The sequence below is a fragment of the Diplotaxodon limnothrissa genome, linkage group LG7 (assembly GCF_057381915.1).
Source record: "Diplotaxodon limnothrissa isolate DT_005_m linkage group LG7, D_limnothrissa_male_GT1.1, whole genome shotgun sequence".
Lineage (NCBI taxonomy): Eukaryota > Metazoa > Chordata > Actinopteri > Cichliformes > Cichlidae > Diplotaxodon > Diplotaxodon limnothrissa.
The window spans coordinates 23,076,242-23,095,777 of record NC_140602.1 but is presented as its reverse complement, the minus strand read 5'-3'; the positions used below and the strand labels follow the sequence as shown (position 1 = coordinate 23,095,777).

At 40.6% G+C, this 19,536-nt stretch overlaps 1 protein-coding gene across 2 annotated transcripts in view; it reads right to left on the bottom strand.

Moving 5' to 3' along the window:
• The window catches only part of LOC146628286 (uncharacterized), a 124,616-nt gene that overhangs the window by 104,187 nt on the left and 893 nt on the right, over nt 1–19,536 (bottom strand). The window contains exons 2-3 of one of the 2 annotated variants that reach the window (XR_014906406.1): nt 18,161–19,470; nt 16,035–17,289 (exon numbers count right to left, since the gene is read on the bottom strand). Coding sequence is in view for 1 of the 2 variants with exons in the window: in XM_085359452.1 (XP_085215578.1) it covers nt 17,065–17,289; nt 18,161–19,470 (1,535 nt within the window). In the remaining variant the exon portion in view is untranslated. Of the gene's footprint in view, nt 1–15,873; nt 17,290–18,160; nt 19,471–19,536 lie in introns of those variants that run through there. The other variant, XM_085359452.1, reaches the window with a different exon arrangement.

Below are 19,536 nucleotides of genomic sequence, written 5' to 3'. Positions count from 1 at the left end.
TCGCTCTTCTAAGCGCCACCTTATCTCCCTCTTTGAAGGCAGAGTCTCGGGTCCTTAGAAGTGCACGCACTTCCGCAGTAATCCACGGTTTCTGGTTGGGTCGTGAGATGATGATCTTGGAGACAGTGACGTCATCGGTGCACTTGTTGATATAGCTGGACACTGATGATGTGTACTCCTCCAAGTCAGTGAAGTCGCCGTAAGTTGCAGCCTCTCTAAACATGTTCCAGTCAGTGCTCTCAAAACAGTCCTGAAGAGCAGAGATGGCTCCTGCTGGCCAGGTTTTCACCTGCTTCAGAACCGGTTTTGATCGCCTGACGAGTGGTCTGTATGCTGGAATTAGCATAACAGAGATGTGGTCTGAGTAGCCGAGGTGGGGGCGGGGCTCTGCCCGATATGCGCCGGGGATGTTTGTGTAAACAAGATCCAGCGTGTTTTCTCCCCTCGTTGCAAAGTCCACATACTGATGGAATCTAGGAAGCACTGACTTGAGATTTGCATGGTTGAAGTCCCCAGCAACAATAAACAGTCCATCCGGGTGTGTATTTTGCAGTTCACTGATCTTTGTATACAATTCCCATAGCGCTTCCTTAGCATTAGCGCTAGGTGGAATGTACACTCCGATAATGAAAACAGTGGTGAATTCCCGTGGTAAGTAAAAAGGTCTGCATCTAACAGTCACAAACTCCACCAGCGATGAGCAATAACTAGAGACTAGCACAGAGTTCTTGCACCATTTCTCGTTGATGTAAACACACAAGCCGCCACCGCGAGTCTTACCGCACAGAGCTGCATTTCTGTCGGCGCAAAACGAGGCCAGCCCGTTTAGCTGAATAGCGGCGTCCGGTACTCTTTCGCTGAGCCATGTTTCCGTGAAAACAAAGACACAGCAGTCTCTAATCTCACGCTGTGTGGCCTGCTGGAGTCGGATGTAATCCAGTTTGTTATCCAGGGAGCAGACGTTGGATAAGATGATGGACGGTAGAGCCGGCCGGCTAGGGTTTGTTTTTAGCCTAGCACAGACTCCCGCCCGCTTGCCGCGCTTCCGCTTCCTCGCGCAACGCTTCCGATGTCTCCACCTCCGTCCGCCGGCATCAGGCAACGCCGAGGCTTCGAGGCCTGGTTCGCGGAGCAAGCCGAGTTCACGCAGCGTTTCCCGCAGCCCCTCCTGGATGTCGTCAACTAGGTTATTTAGGTTGAAAAGTGTCTGGCTGTTGTATGCACGAACACCGACACCAGTTGCGACGTTATCCATACATAGTGCAAAATAAGCACGCTACACACAAAAACGTAAACAGTAAACAATGCAGCACCAGTTTTGGCTCCGGAGTGGCCGCTGCGTGCTACTGCCGCGCCGCCATTGCTACTGCCGCACCGCATTTTGTGTGTCAAGTTTCTTGCATCTTTTCTCCACTTCTGCAAATTTTGCTTCTTTTTCATCAAGCTTTTCTTTTAGTTCTTTAGATGTTGCCTCTTGTATTAGCTTTGCCTTGTGCATTTCTGTATTTCTCTGTTGTGCATTTCTTCTAACTGCTGACTTCTTTGGATTTCTTGAAACATACACTGCAGGTTTTCATGCGATTTTTCTTCTTGTTGCTTTTGAGCCTGTATTTCAGTGTTTTGGGACTTCAAGTTGTTAGAAAGTTCCTCAAGTTGTCTGTTTTTTCTCAGCATTTCAATGATCTTACTCTGCATCTCTGAGCATTGTTTTTCCAGTTTGTCCTTTTCTTCTTCCAGTTCAGTTGCTTTGTACTTCATGTTATTATAAAATTCTTGTATTTTTTTATTTTTCCTCTCAAAGTCCTGGAGAAGAGGAAGTTTTTCTTCTTTCTGTGTTATATTCTATTGCTCTTTATCTTGAAGAAACTCTTTATTTTGTTTCATCAAGCGTTATTTAGAGTATTTCTCTTCCGTGTCTTCAAGCTTGCGGTCCATTTCTTTCTGTTTTATGTCATGTTGCGTTTTCTCTTGAAGCAACTCTTGATTTTTGTGCAGGGTTTTATCAAGGCTTACCTGCACCCCACTGTATTTTCTCTCCATGTTTTGGAGTTCACACTGCATCTCTCTCTGTTTTATGTTCTGTTGTTTCTTCTCTTGGAGGATTTCTTCATCAAGCTTTCCTTGGAGCTCCTGGAGCTTTTTGTCTATGTCTTGGAGATCTCATTGTTTCTCGCCAATAATACCTTCCTTTTCTTGAAGTTGGTCGGACAGTTTTTTTAATTCAGCGCTCTTTCTCTCATTTTCTTCCATGAGGAACATAATCTTCTCTCTGTTCATGAGATTTTCATTCTGCATTTCTTCCAAGCGTTACTTGTTCACCCCAGGGAAGAGAGCTGAGGTAAGCTTGTCTTTTTGGATCTTCTCTCTGAGACATGCTGGAGTCTGGATACAGTGACTTTGAAAAGGATCCGAATGTTTCAGAATGCTTCTCTGGCAAACGATTGAATGCTGCGAATAATGGACTAAAAGTTGTTGCTTCTTACTTCACCGAAAGCCAATATTGTTCCGTTGTCATTCACGCCACAGCTTAGGGTCGCAATTTATTTGTTTTCCAGATGTTAACGTATTAATCGTGTTTTAGTAATACGTGAACATCTGTTATAGTTACATGTTTTCGTGTCATATGTAACTTCAGTTTAAGTGTTTTTCTTCTACACTGTCTGGACGTGTAACCTTGACAATACACAATGCAAGGTGCTGCAGTCAAGTGGCATGATTCATTATTGAAGAATGTCATAAATGGTTTGAAACTATTTTCTTATCAGTTTTTGACATTTTTCATTAAACGATTATCAAATTTAACTTAATATTTGAGTGTTTCTTAGTTTTAGACTAGCTGGTTAGTCTTCTTTCCCCCCCCTTGTTTAGTCGACTAAGAAATTAATTACCAGGAACATCCCTAGTGTGCAGATGTTTTGGGTTGTTTTTTTTAACTGAGTGGAGATCTTGCCATTGAGAAACTGATACTGTGAACCTGAGCCACCACTAGGCAGAGGTGGGAAGTAACGAAGTACAAATACTTCATTACTGTCCTTAATCTCTGTATGCACACAGAAATGCTTTTAATAGGCGAGAGAATGATTAAGGTGATACTGGAAATCAAATCAATCTCATTCTGATTTACTGCTGTATTCCTGTTTGCACCCAAACCTTAAAAATATGAGGCCAGCTATGATGGGTTTGGTGGTTCTATGACGATACAGAAACCCAGATTTCTCCTGACACTCTGCTAGTGTACGTGTAGGAGGAATATTGACAAAGCACATAGAATTAGGATATAATGTAAACACAGAATTCCACAGAATTTCTTCATGTAACTATTGTTTTCAGTTGGTACACTGACCTCAGTGAACGCTATTACGATACAACAAACCCCAAGAAGTCATTAAGGTGAAGAGATTTGTGGTCATTTCTGATACCCGTTACCAGTGTTACTAGTGTTTTCATGATTACAAATTTTTAGCCAGTACTTAAAGGCACCACACTAGCGGGCTCCCACAGTGAAAAAACAGCAAAGCAAGAATGGTGCTCTGCCAGTGCTGTTTCTGAAGGTAATGGGCAGAGGGCATGAAAAATGTGCTGATTGTGGGCTCTTTTGAATATTTGCCACTTAGGTGATTTAACTAGGAAAGGTCTGATTTGATTTTATAAATGCTGCACACAGCTTGATTCCCAGCCAAGTCAGACACTTGTTGCCCACTTCTTTTTTACAGGGTCTTTAAGTAGGGCTGTTTCATTGTAGTTAAGCCTTAATGCTGCTATTTTTGCAAATTAGTTTCATAAGGTGAAACGCCGTTGTAATTTTGGTTTAAAAATAAAGTTTAGTATTATCATGAAACATGGGAGGGGGACTTATTATATCTACATTTACATATTTAACTTTGCTTACGTTTCTTTGAGCTTACCATACAGTTTCATTGTTTTTAGTGCTTTGTTATTGTTCTACAATTTAGAAAATAGTTTCTTAAAAATAGATGTCTTTAATTTTTTTGCATGTGAAGTTGACAATGTAAGTGGGAAGCTATGTAATGACTGAACACACAACATGATAGATACATCCATCCATTTTTCTTCCAGTTCAGGGTCACAGGGTTGCTGCATTCTATTCCAGCTCTCAGAGGGCAAGAGAGTACATCCTGTAAAGGTTGCCAGTCTAACACTGAGACCTACGCAATCATTTATGCTCACATTCACACCTACCACCAACTTCAAAACACCCGTTAACCTAACATGTATGTCTATGGACTGCAGGAGGAAGCCCGAATAATCGGAGTACAAACTCCACGCAAAAATAACCAGTGGATTCAAACTTGGAACCTTCTTTCTTCAAGGTGACAGTACTAATCACTGTGCCACCTGCATGATAGATGTTAGATTTTTTTTCCCAGGGGGGGGAAGAGAGAAAACAAGAGCTTGTATGAAAGAGTGAATGAGACATGCTGTATAAAGCGCTTGTATAAAGTATAAAATGCTGCCAAGAACCATCCATTTACCAAAGAAATGTCCAATTAAACTCCCCCAAAATGGGTTTAGTTTTTATTTATTATTATCTTCTCTTCTCTTTCTGTCTGTAAGCTTGAAAAGGTTTTACATTGATTCTAAACAAACTTTGTAGGGGTGTAGAGTGGGGTCATGTTAAATTTTTGTAAATTTGCCTTATATCCACTGAGCATTTCAAGGTTAACTTAATGATTTATTGGTTGAAAATTGGCAAATAAAATTTAGAATAACTTACAAACTATGATTCTTTCAAGTGTGGTGTGTACTGTACATAGAGAAAGTACTATATAAAGATTCAAAATATGTTTCATACACTTACACCCATAATAAGATGACTGTCTAGACTTGTAGTTTGAGACTGTAATGTTTACTTGCAGCAAACATGTTATCGTTGGTTTTCCTCGGTGGCTCATTAAGATAAATACGAGCCTCCATCAGCTGTCAGACGCTGTTGTTCTGAGTCACTCATCAGGAACTCTGAGCTCACTGGAATTTCATTTTCCGAAGTGACTCCACATCCATGAGACATGTGATGGCATGCTTATGACAACATTCTGACACACTTTCCATGAAGACCTGTTATTTTGAAGTCCACATTTGGGAGAAAACAAAACAAAGCGTTCCGTGTGAGCTGTTGTTAAGTTCACAGTCAGGAGAAATCTTCTCACCAAAAACAGTCATTTCCTAAAGGGTACAATGCAGTGTGAAGAACACAAAGCCTTTGTTGATATTTGTCACAGTGGTCTTCATTTACCACTCCCTGGAGCCTATTCTAAAAACACAAATGTTTTCCATTGATTTCCAAACACTAGAGCATGTTAAACTCCATTTTGATTTTGATTTTGTTGTCGAGTTATAACAATTTTCCAATTTCAACACTTGTTTCCAGCAGGGAAGCATGGCCAAATAATCTGCTGGTTTAATTTTGCACATTTTTCACATCTGGGGATTTTCGAGTACATGTGTTTGGTACCCTCTCCCCTGTCTGGTTTCAGTTGCCAGCACTTGCTTTGTGGAGGCACCGCCAAATCAACAACAGAAACTCCTGACAAGGCAGAGTGAGCTGAAGGGCAGGTAGAGGTCGGCACGCACAGCCTCGGCCACTGAAATCCCAGGGGATTTTTCTACCATTTGGAGTGTATTTGTGTGGAAAGATAAAGTGCTCGCATATGAAAAAAACAATGAGAGACTTTTCCAGCCAAGTCATGATATCACAGGCTCACACGTCAGGAAATTGACGCTAACAGCTCTGCAGCACTATATGTATGTGTTGAGGTGCTGGCCCACCTAACCCTGAACTTACAGTATACACATACTGCAGATTTGCATACCAGAACATTAAAAAAAGGCACAGCCCCACTAAAATTCAATATTTGAGAGTTTTTTGTCTTTAAGGCTTTCTTTTTTAAAAAATATACGAATAATGTTTGTGTGTTACTAGCTGTCAGCTTTCACTTATTAAAATGAATGATTGAATTTACAAAAATGCATTAGAAGCAATATACATGGCCCCAAAACGCTTAAAAGTAGACCTTAAATGGCTTTTGAGGTCTGCATATGTACTCGAATATGTACTCAAAATGCCCTAAACCCTGGTTTCATACAGTTTTTTCTCTCCTTAAGGTCTTATGATGTCATTAAGAGTGGATATTCTTCATTGTACACATGGGTGGAGTTTCTGGGTGAGCACACAGAAGCATATAAATAATCATTCGTTTTGAATTTTTCAATCATGCAAAGCTACTTACATGCAATCAAACAAGCATGATAAGCATGGTAACTCCATTTAGCATGACTGCAGCAACATGGTACCGGCCCCCAACCAGTCATGACAGATGGATGACCCGTCCTTAAGCCTTGTTGTGCTGGATGTTTGTTTGTGTTAAAAGGGAGTTTTTCCTTCCCACTGTCACCAAGTGCTTGCTGGGGGGGGGGTTCTTTATTATTGTAGCATCTTTACCTAACAATATAAAGCGCCTTGAGGCAACTGTTGTTGTTATAATGAACTTTTTTTTCCCTCTTGGGTGGCGTAGTACATCGAGCTGCAAAAACAACAGTCGCCTATCATCACTTGACAGTTGTTGCTGAACCTGTTAGTAAGTGATTACTCTGTTTTACACATATTGCAGACACAAAGCAACATAATTATCCCAGTGCAATGTTTTTCATGGAAACCCAGTCAGTGCTTAACTGTCATCACTAAATAGAATCAGATGCCAGTTCTTTGTTGGGTCTTTGAAATATTTTGTTTTTCAGTTATAAATATAAAATGTGTATTACTGCAGCTTAACATCTGTCAATATGCAGATTACACGGTACAATGATTTTGCACACTGCTGTTGAATCTGTGCATATCCTTACTGATAAACCACCTAGAAGGAGGCCCTGGATCCTGCATAATCCTCCTCTTTCTTTCTCTTCCTGCATCCTTCTTTAACATGAGTGCATGCAATGTCTAATACACAGTGACACACACATAAAAAGATACATCTGCTCACCGACTGCCACACTCACTTCCCTGATGACTCCATTTCCTGGATTAGGGAGACTCAATTATTTTGACTTTTCTTTCATGCATTTTATTGCAGCATTTTGTCATCGTGCTGACATTTTTATTTTACTGTGCTTGTCCTTGTCATCTTGTGTTCACTCACTGTAATTTGTTGCTTCTCCACTCCAACGCATTCTAGAGAATGCAGTTTAATTCCTACTGGTTTTTGGCCCATTCAAACTCTATGCTATCATCTGGAGGAAAATATCTACTATGTGAAAAAAGTGGTCTCATCTTATGCAGTTTGACTAGAGAATAGTGTGGGGTTGTTGTTTTTTTGGGTTTTTTTTACAAAGCAGACAGCAGCCAGCTGAGGTGTTTATCAGCCTGTGCCTGTTGCTCCCCTTCTTTTATTTATACTGCACAAAAACAGCAGTCACCAGGACATCCATTATCGCCAGTAGTGTGTGAAGCACTGAAAGACACAAGAGAAAACAAAGAAAGCAAACACAGAGAAACAAGACACCCGGATCTGGATGCAGGATGGGAACACTGTGGATCTGTGTGTACACAGAGCTGCCAGCGAGGCAACAAAAATGCAGATGTGTGTCAAAGAAGCGGAACGGTTGTGGACCAAATTTTGACAATTGTGACGATACCTCACATAGAAAAGTATATTTTTATACACATGAAATTCAAAGACTGAAATGAGTGACCATCTGTGGAGATTTTAAATGGGAAGTATGCTTGAATAAAATGACTCATATTTAATTTTTGAACCTCTAAAATCATCCACCTCACTTAAAGAAACAGTCTCTTTTTTAGAAATTATTTTCTTGATGCATCTGTCATATCAAAAAGTTGTCTCTGAAAATAGCAGGCCAGTGGGGTAAAGAATAGTTTTCAAAATTCTCAAGCAATAAAACCTGCCTCAAGAAACAGATCGATGTGAAAGTAGCGAAACACACACAACAAAGAACCACACTAAGTAAACGCCACTCTGCTGACTTTCAATGAAGGACTCGCTGTTCCAATCCAGAAGAGAAACTGCAGCAGCAGTTTTACATTAGAGATGTAAGACTCTTGATGTGTGCCATCTGCAGGTAAGGAAGGCAACAGCTGCAGGATTTTGACAGCTGTGCCACCTACAGACGGCTGCTGGCTGTTTTTATCACAAGGCTGAACAACAGAAATCTAAACATGAGTAGTTGCAATTCACTGAGGCCAGTAAATGATTTTTCAGTGTAGAAGTGTAGCTGTTTCCCCAGAAGAATGTATCTTGGTAATTGCCTGAAAAGCCTTAGTTTAATGTCAACTTCAGTGCTTTTAATAATGCAAAATAAATAATAACAGATCCAGTCTCCAGGTTGAAAGAACAACCAAACAGATGCAAAAATTAATTGAATTTGACAGTTTTGTACCTTTTGGTATTTGAGGCTTTATTTCAGGTTTCATCTGTGAGGTCTGAGTCGTCACTTTAAGTTTAACCCAAGATTTTTTGGGGAAAACAGGACATTTTTTGAGGGTCAAGAATGTCTTCTTGATCATTTGGAAAGTTAGAATAACAAATGATCAAGAAGCACTCCGAGAGCACAAACCTCCGACATGGCAGCTCACTTACCTTTAAGGAAATATCACAGTGTTTTCTCTGTATTCATTTTGTTTTCTTTGAGCTTTTTAAAAATAATTTAAGAAATGTTAGTGCAGTAAAAAAAAGTGCAAGCAGTTGTTGTTTTCCCTGTTGAAACCCATTTTTATATACCTGACATAATTTTGACTATAATTATTTTTCATGTGGATTTATGTGGACATAACACACGTGTAGCATTCATTTCACTGTTTGGTAAACTTTGTTTAAAAGTTTACATGAAAGCTAAGTGGAAAACGTTTTTGATCAAAGGTTTATGTTTTCCAAAATAAAAAATAGTCAGGAACATTGTACATGTATTTAAATATTTGTATTGTAACTGTTTGAATGTATTTAAACAGTTTTAACCATTCTTACTGTAATGAACATAACAAAGTCATAATAAAATGATATTTAGAACACCTGTATGTAATTCTCTATATGCAGTCAATACAAACAATGGCAGTAAGAAACATAGTTTTGAATAGCTCTATATAGCATTATTATCACTTTGACTTATCTATTGACCTTGAAGGAGAGGTCAGAAGTCAAATGTGACATGATATTTTAAATCTTTATGTGATACTTTCTATATGTTAACAATTGTAAGAATACTAGTTTCTCAGCTCAGTTTTAAGGCTTTTTGTTCATTTTCAACTACTAAATCATTAAGTTGACCTCGAAGACCTTGGTGGATCTGAGGCAAATTTGAATGGATTGTTAACATGACCCCATTCTGAACCCCTGCAAAGTTGGACCAAAATTCATTCAAAACCTTTTGTGCTGTTGTGTTTACAGACGCAATGACAGAAGGCACGCCAGCAAATGCTAACAGAAAAACATAACCTCCACCATGGAGGTTAAAAATTATCCGTATCTAATTGCCTGAAGGTAGCGCAAGAGTTCAAATTGTTGTAACAACAGATGCAAAGTACCCTTGACTGGAGGAGGAAACATATTTAGGGTATATTGAAGCTGCTAGGGCCCTCCTGAAAGATAGCTTGCCCAGTGATCACCTTGTCTCACAGTGAGCATTGTTTTGTGGAGAATCTGTTTCCTGTCCAGCTTTCTCTGACACTTATTCTGGTGCTTCTGGGACTATTTTGTAGTTTTGTTTTAAATCTTCAACTTGCTCATTCACTCTGGTGAAACTGCTAAACTCGGTTAATGTGTTCAAAATAGCAACGCTAATATCAACACTTGAGCGCTTATCTGATTTCTTTCTGACTCAACACAAAGGCATGCCATCACAGGAACATAACAGTATTACTTTGTGATTGTTTGAGCATCATATTACATCATTTGTCACCGTGAAGGAATTCTGAAGTAAGTCATGGCCACTCTAACCTGTGTTTTTTCAAAAATGCCAGAGAACCTGGTTTGGCTTTAAGTCCTCAGTAAACAGAGCTTTCAGACAGAAAGATAAATGTGCACAGAAACTATCAGCCTTTATCTGCCCGCTCCCTTCTTTGCTCTCTCTTCTTGTAATGGGTAACCAAAGCTTTCATGGATTCGAGGATGAGCCTTGGGGTCTGTGCCCTCGTCTAGATTGCGTCAACAATTGTTGGCAGAACAGCAAAAACCTCAGGTGGCAAAGAGATTCACGGGAATGTTCAGAAACACTCTTGATACGCCAGATAAACACACACAAACACACAGTTCAGCCATACACTTTTTTTGGCACCGTTCTCACTATTGTGTCTTATGTAAATGTGGGCTGAATAATGCATGGCTCTGCTCCATACGAGGGTTTGTAACTTGTGGAACAGCCCGCAGGCCTGGCAGAGCCTCACCCATCCTGTGTGGACTTCCTAAATGTTAAAAACATCACCTGGAAAACCAAATTTGGAGCTTCACTTTTAGACTCCAACAACACAGAAAAAAGTAAAGTCACTGTTCTGTTAATTTCAGTCTTTCCAGCGTTCAGCTGCTGAAAATGTGGATGTTCTGGCAGTATTAGTGAAAACATGTAAATGCAAAGTTTACAGTCAGTTTAATGAAAAAAGTCATACAATCATCACAGTTAATTGTGCTTTCTTTGCTGTCTGTGTTATATAAGTCATAGTTAACTTTTTTGTTTTGTTTTTTTTAACCTTTCTGCAAATCATGATCATCACCCGATGACTCATGAAATGTGTTCCCTTCACTGAGGCTGTTAAATGTGGTCAAAACCTATAAATTTGTCTTTCTCTGTCAAAAAAGACAAAAAAGGTTTTCTCCTTAGAAAGAAATCTGCCTGAAGTGAAAAGGTCAATATTTCTGAAACAATTTCACTATAAGTGTGAATTCTCTCCACTATGCTGCTCATATTTCCATTCGAGTTATGAGAAATTATCCAGTCAGTTTCTTCAGAAGACTTGTTGATGCCTACCGGACCATCTGGGACATTTTCAGCGTTGCTCTGTCTCCCTCTGGTGGAGTTCAGATGGCATCTTCAAGCTGGCTGTAGAGCAGAAAGCATATTAAGCTTATCATAATTGTCTTTTTTAGCTGATCTAGTATCCATTTTCCCCGTAGCATATGTCCGAATTTAAAAGGATATGCAAAAATGTGTAAAAATTGTCATATAAATTCTACAAACAAATAAGTTAATTTACATGAAAATATTGGCTTGTAGCTTCCTTTTACATCTGCATGTGTGTTTGTGTGTCAGATCCAGGGCTCAAATGTAGGAATCTTAAGGCAGCACAGCTGAGTCAAAAAGTCTTCCTGAGCAGCACAACACATGACAGACAGGCAGTAAATACAGGCATTCTGGCAGAAGACAAGGAGAGACTATCATTATCTTTTTATAAGGAAAAAGAGCCAAAAAAAAAAAAAAAAAAAATCCCAATTAACATATGCACTGTATGTTGCAGGTTACAGTAAAACACACACACACACACACACACACACACACACACACACACACACACACACACACACACACACACACACACACACACACACACACACGCACACACACACACAATCATTAATTAGTGTGCCCCTCATCTGCATTGATCATTGCACTAATATGCCCCATGGACAGGCTTAACTTCCGGATGTCATCCAGTGGGGTGGCTCCCACTCTTCAATCACTGCTGCCTGGAGTTGCTGCTGAATCTGTGGAGGAGAAGCTCTGTCACTCAAGCGACTCTACATGTTGCAGGGCAGGCAACATGCCTGGTTGCCTGCCCTGCCACGACCATTTCAATGGCACGATCCCAGTAAGGTTGCCCCAGTTGTGGCATTCAATAACAGTCAGGCGTGACCTAATCCCAAATGTTGGTTATTATTATAAAAGCACATATTTTCCCACGCAACTAGTTTTTCTAATAAAAAAAAGCTCTTTCAAAGTTAGGGCAAAAATACAGGTATCATTAGTTATTACTGATACATGACATATAATGATACACATGATATAAAAGGATACTGGGAAAGCCTGGAATACTGTAAATGTAAAAAAAACAATGACTTTAATATATCTCTAAAGGCCTTTACTGAAAAAAAATTTGTATTGATTGAGTTAGCTGTAGGATAAACATCAAAATAATTCAGTTCAGTGTAATTTATACTGCATAATATAACAACAGCAATCACCTCAAGGATCAGTAAGTTACATGATAGGGTGGGGCAAGGTCTCACAATGGGCTCACTTGAAACCTTGGCTGATGGAGATCCACACTGGTTTTCACACCTTGGCTCATGTGATTAGGCAGATGATCAATAGTGGGTCCACGACCCTCTTAGGAATGCTCCCAATAGGTCTTAAAAATCTGACACGCTCTACCATTTGCCCTTAGATCTGAAGGAGCTTTTCGGATGAGAAGTGAAATATCTTCAAGAAACTTAAAGAACTACAGTCACTTTTCTCTCCAAGCTCCTTAGTTTACCATGACCTGGATGACTGAGAACCTTCACAGACATCACATACTTAAATGTGAGGCTTTATGGACAAGAGCTCACCTTTTTAATAAGACAACACTTCTAGTGATCCTGGTCAATCAGAGGCCTTTCCATCAGCTGGGTCAGTGCAGGATCTCACAAAAACCAGACTAGATTGGATTAAAGGGTAATTTGTTCTGTTTTCCCTTTGACAGCATTGAAAACTGGCGAACACATAAGAGAGACTAATGCAGTCTTAGTGCCTAAAAATCATGCTGAGCACTACTGTCACTACTGTAACCATCACCTTCTCAAACACCAGTGGATTAGTTGGTTTTGCAAGTTGGAAAAATCATGATAATAATAATAATAAAAATTTAAAATAAATAAATAACCCTAAAACATTGCAGTAAAGTATTGTAAATGTCATTTTGTGCTACGGGGACTGAATATTTGACCGAAAAAATGAACTTCCTTGTTTTGTATCCAGCAGGGAATTTTGTTGCATTTCATTACCTCTCTCTCTCTCTCTCTCTCTCTCTCTCTCTCTCTCTCTCTCTCGCCCCATTCATTTCCTGTTAAAAATTAAGCCAGAGTCTAGTTCCTTAAAAGTTGTGAAATGTGCATGCCTTTCTGTTTATTTGCCTTGCACAAACAGCTGTTCCCTTTTGTATGCAGGTCCAAACAAATTAAAACTCTGCAGATACCTTAATCTAATTTTAGACTCAGGCCTAACATTGGCCTAAAACTGGGTTCTCTTTTGAGTTAAATCAACAGCAAGTCATAGAAAAAACAACAACATCAACAAGAAAACCCTTTTGCCGTGATGTTACCAGCTTCACCACATGAGGGCAGCAGACCTACATCATTTCTTTGTGTCCACATAGCCTTGTGTCTCAAAGAGATGACTAATGACCATACTGGATGTCCAGATATGGTCATCTAGTTGCGGAAGTAAGCATCAAATATACATGCCATTCCAGGAAAGAGACTATTTTGAGTTACAGATTAATGTTTCAGAGAAGGCTGGAAGCTAATAAAAAAACAAAACAAGAAGTCACGTTATAAATATGCTGTTGTCGGTTTTAAACGGCGAGCCCTTGAATGTGAATAACATGAATAACTGATGCATTCACGTGACTCTTAAAAAACGTGACAGGGGTCTGCAGCACATCTTGTAGCCGTTTCTTGCAGTCATCAATTAGTAACCATGATGTCTATGTGTGCTATGTCACGTACCAGAAGACGGTTGAAGAAGGCAATGTCCCCTAGTGGTTAAATTTAAACACGACATCTAAATTCAGCTCCAGCTTGAACCATCTGTCTGTATCGTCTGGGTGTTGTTCAGACGCACTAATCCACATAAACGGGCTATATACTGCCATGGATCACTGTTTACCACATAGCTTCATGTCTGACTATGCAATACTTCACACTTACTTAAGGAGGTGGATCTTAGGGAGAAAATAATAGGGAGAAAGATAATAACAGTAAGCATTTCTTCTATTACTGTTTTCATCCATGCACTTAAATTGGTGGTGAACCACTCCTTATGTTGCTCTCTCTGGAGCCAGTTGAAGAGCCCAGAAAGGACCTTTTAGTTGATTTTGTTGATCGGTGAGTGAGACAGAGTATTCTCCCTGGCGCATTCAATTTCAATATTGAACAAAAGGGTTGTGAAATAATTTGAATCACAAACAGCAAGTTTAAAAGGGAACATGTGTCTCAAAGAGAGAGTATAGATGAACCAAACACCTCATCTTATTACACAGACAGCCTGGATCGCGTAATCCATGTAATGGGCAGGACAAACAGACTTGTTGCGTTTTGTATTTCATGCACTCTGTCTGTATGAGGTGGTGTCAGACACAATAGCTGCTGGTAGGTTGCATCATCAGCTAATTGTGACCCAGGAGATACACTTCTCTGGCAGGCGAGTAAGAGGGGGCAACCGAATGTTTGTGTGTGTGTGTGTGTGTGTGTGTGTGTGTGTGTGTGTGTGTGTGTGTGTGTTTGACTGAAAGCCCACTGCCTCTGCTGTTGCTTCTGCTTCCACCACTGCTGCAATCACCTGCAATCCTTTCAGCGCCTCGCCACTCCTGCCGGTTGCCTGGAGACGGGGTCGCCTAGGCCACTGAGCTAATGGTACTGGGAGCAGATGAGGAGGAGAAAGATGGAGACAGAGATACAAAGAGAGGGGAGTGGGTTAAAGAAGAAAATGGGAAGGAAGGAAGGGATCAACGAAGGAGAAGCTACTATATTCCCGGAATGGTGAAGTGATGAGCTTCATTTGGCCCTCATCACTGTCTGTCTTCTTGTAGTGCCCTTGAGCAGGACATAGAATCCTTGGTTGGTTATTCAGTGTTAAGCCAGTCAAGTCATGTCTGACTGTAAAATCAGACAGGCAGGCTAAAGGAAATTAGAGGGACAGATGTACCTCCCCCACCTTCACCACCCTGTATGCAAACACCAAAAAAAAAGAGAAAACCCCATAGATGTGAAAATTTGTTTTCCAGCTTACAGACAACGTTATCAGGCCAGCCTCTGAGAACAAAAGCAAAGCATCCAGAAAATGTACTCTCTTAACAAAATTCATTCCACAGCCTTGCACTCTGAATAACAAGCATGTTTTGATGTCTGTAAAGAACATACACGCAAGGACGGTCTGAGCACATCGTGTGAAAGACTTTCACATGTTTTTAGGGCTAAAAGAATAAATTTAATAGCAGATCATATTTAGATGAAAGGCCGTCACAAGCAGTACAGAGTTCTTGTTCCCATAAAAGCTCTGTGTGTCTGTCTGGGTTGTTTGAATTTCTGATAAATTGATTTCATACTCTTTTCAGATTTTTAGACTGAGTTAAAATTAAGTTCTGGCTTGAACTATTTTTGGTGCGGTTAAATGTATGAAATAACCCAAGTTAGTGATATTAAAGTATAATGAACTCCACTCAAGGGTGGGTGCAAGACTGAAGCAGATGGTGAATAACATACACAACATGCTGCAAGGGGAGGAGGTGGTGGGAGATCAGCAGTAGGCTTACCGCTGCGTTGACACAGCAACAATGTCAGTGATTGCTCACCTTTGCACCATGGTGTGTGCACATGTGGGAGGGGACGGGGTGGGGAGACCTGCTAATTGATTTCATCCCTCAGGAAAGTCATTTCATCATACTTTGTGTTTTTAACCCTCGTCTTACGACAGCCTTACGGCAGCCACTCTGCACGGAGACTCACGTCCCAGTGGGAAATTATTAGCTCCTGTGTGCATGTGTGTGGTAACATGTAAGGGAAAACACATGAGAAGTTTAAAAAAAAAAAAAAAAAAAATATATATATATATATATATATATTCATATTCAGATAGGGAGCAGGCCAAAGTCAGCACTTTGTATACAATAAAATTGTCTTGCAGACCTCCAGTTACCAAGCAACCCTTTTCACCTGTAAATCACCTTATCAGAAATGCACTTACCTTTATCTCTTCAGTGGTTGAAGTCCACAAAGGCACATGCTTTGTTGGAAATTTCACACCCTGGATGACCACACTTGGGTGTGTCCAGATGGGGTCAAAAGGTTAAACCAGTTTGTTTGGTCAGAGTCAGGCTGGAGGTGCTGATATCCACACTTTCTTTTCAGAATGTAGAGAAACTTGTCTTTCTCTGCACGTTTACACAACCCCACACCATGTTTGTGCCATTCACGCTTTGAATCTCATCACTTTTCCAGTGATTTACTTATTTTTCAGCATTGTGTTGTTTGCAAATTTCTGGGACCTCAGGGCCACCTTTACTTCACCAATTTCTCATACGTATGAACTCATTTCTTTTTTTGTCCAATCATTTGTCAGGTTGTGAAACAAGCCAAACAGAAAAAAAGTTACAATGTAACAAATTTTATTGATTCAGAGCACCTAATGATCAATTTGCTCGGGACAGTCTGGCCACACAATGTTATTGTGACAAGCTGAGTGAGTCACAGAGGACAAAGTGTTATGCAGCAAATACAATCAGATAAACGCCCATCTTCACAATCAGCACTAAAAAGCTGCCATTTATGTGCAGGAATATAAGAAAATACAAGACAAAGACTTAAATATCAAATCCTAAAGTTGTAAGACAGTAAGACAAGAATTGCACCAGAACCTGACGCGTATCCATCATGCTTAACAAAACTTCTCAAAACACTTTGCAATATAAAGCTCTGCTTTTTTTGTGATATCCTTTTCTACTTTTTTCTAGAGTCACGACTGTGGTTTCTTCACACATAAAAACTGCTGAAAACAAAGGTAAAAAATAAATGGCAAACTTCACCAATAAGTTACATTACTAGGTCATTATATAAGGCATACAAAAACAACATTCCACACAGTAACGCGGAGCTTAAAATGAGAAAGTGTCAGTCAGTGCAACAGTTACACAATGTATAAAACCTTCTGAGGTACAAAGTTGTTCAACTCGACACCAAACATTTTACGTTGGCCTAACATCAAAATTCTAATTGGCCTAAATCAAAAATCACTGTTGCATTGCAACCAATCACAAGTTCTCATCCTAAAAGGAAATGAAACAGTCAGTGTTCAGGACCCTTTTGTTTTTTTCAAGGCACTGTCCAGGTAGGCCCGCATGTTCTCTCTGTGGGTCTGGGTGAAACAGTGGCCAATGACCTGCTCCAATTTATCAATTCGCCTCCGGAAGCGGTCACGGTCTCGTGCCATCTCTTCCCAGTGTCCTTTACGAGACGCCTGCCGCGCAAACGGCCAGGTCCGCAGGACATGGAGTTTGACAACAGGAGAAAATCGAACCTGAAATTCAGAAGAATTATATTATAGTTTATTGAACAATACTGGAAGTCATATGACATTTAAGTGCTTGTATTTAGGGATCATAAACTCTAAATATCTAAAAGCTACATTTGAGTCAACTCTTTCCAACTCCAAGTACTGATTTTTCTAATATGACGTGACTTTGTCCAATCATAAGACCTTTGTGCTAACTTTGCAATACTGCTGCAACTCGATACACATGGAAGTCAGTCTCTCCTGACTCGCTGGTGTCAGATGACTGGCTTAGTCATGACGACCAGTGTTGCTAAGCGAAAACAAACAACTCAGCTTAAGACACTCAGTCTGGAGGAAGGAATAAACAGTTATCTTTATCTCTGTTTCACACACACGCAGTACATGAGTCAGCAGTAGGCCCTCCTCTTCATGATATTAACATTCTAACTTTAAATATGAGATCACCTCCTCTTCTATATTTGTCTGGGTCAGGGATGGGCAACTCCAGACCTCGAGTGCAGGTGTCCTGCAGGTTTTAGATGCGTCCTCGATCCAACACAGCTGATTCAAATGGCTAAATGACCAAATCAACATGTCTTGAAGTTCTCCAGAGGCCTGGGAATGAACTAATCATTTGATTCAGGTGCGTTGACACAGGGTGATATCTAAAACCTACAGGACACTGGCACTCGAGGCCTTGAGTTGCCTACCCCTGGTTTGGGTCAATGAACTGAGTGTGATTTCTGACAATATGTTTACACACTCATTCAGTTTAATATATTTAGCCCACAGCTAAAAAACAATAATAAATACACCAAAACTTTTGTATTTGGGTTCCTTTAACATCTCCATGTGGAAAAAGTGAAAGAATAAAAAGAAATTATCAGACAATTACCTTCTTCTGGGTGGTGTCAGCCTTGCTTTCTTTCATCTCTGAAGTTGGTGTGGGTGTTTGTCCAGATCTTTTCCAGGGCACTAGTATAGTCTCTGGATGGGAGTGATGCTTTGTCTGTCTCTCTGGCAGCACAGGCTTCTGGGGTGCTTTTGCCCATTTCTTTGCTTTTGTGGATGAATTTGGTGTGTGGTGAACATTAAGAATATCTGAATCATCGTCTTGCAGGAGTGTTCGTTTTGGAGAGCTCTGAAGGGGTGCCTGGAAGTTCAAAGGGTGGTAAGGGTCATCCTTTAGGCAGAGAGATTTCCACAGTGATTCTTCATCCTCTTCGGATGAAGGGGGGATGGTGCTCTCCTTCTCCTCTGTGTCTGTATCAGATTTTGGGGTTTCGCAATTAGATAACATGGTGGCTTGGGGAGCTGTGCTGCTGATTGTGCATGCAGTGAAACACATGGGATTGTAAGGGTCTTCAGGACTGCTGAAGAAGTCCCACAGCCTCTCACTTTCCTCCTTGTCGATGTCAGGGCTCGAACCATCCGAACTGGCCCAACTGCTCCAACTGCTCTCGCTGTCGGAGCGACAGACCCAGTTCTTTAGGCCCTGAGACCCCATCATTTCCTCACTGGCCTTGCTTACGGACATGAGGTCGGTGTCGCTACAGTCTTTTACTTCACTTTTTCTTTTGCCCATATCTGTGTTAGTTGAAATGCAGGCGGAGAAAAAGAAAGGGTTGTAAGGATCACTGGATTTTGACAGAGATTCCCAAAGTGCTTTACTTTCGTCACTCTCAAATTCTACTGTGTTCTGGTCTTCCTCACTGCTCCAGTGAGAGTTTCTATCTTCTTCTGATGTGTCCTGCTTGAAAACTTTTTCCTTGGAAATATCCCATTTGAGGTCTTCCTCACTATTTTTTTGGCAGGTGTCGTTTGAACCCGAGTCCTCGCCGCTCGACACAAAGAAGTTCCAGTCGCCAGGGAAGCCCATTTTCCAGCCAGATTGGTGTCCCAGAAAGATGCCCTCTTCGTTGCCAGCTGTTCTGGACACAAACTCATCCACAAGCCCGCAACACAGGTCGTCAGCACGGAGACTGGACAGCAAGGCCTCAGCAGTGGATTTCCCAGCAAACGGGTCACCAACGTCTGCACAGAAGTTGGAGAGGGGATTTGAACCACCAACCATGTTGTCTCCCTCAAACAAAGAGGTGAAGAGGAATGATTCTGTTGGGTTTGTGGCTGTGGTCATGTGCTGGATATGCTGACCAGTCTCGTCTGTGATTCTCAGGTGAACCTCAAACCTGAACATTTGGAAAACTGGAAGAAGAAAACAAAAAAAGCTTTTAAGTACAATAAAATGTAATCAAGTTAAATTTTCTGAAG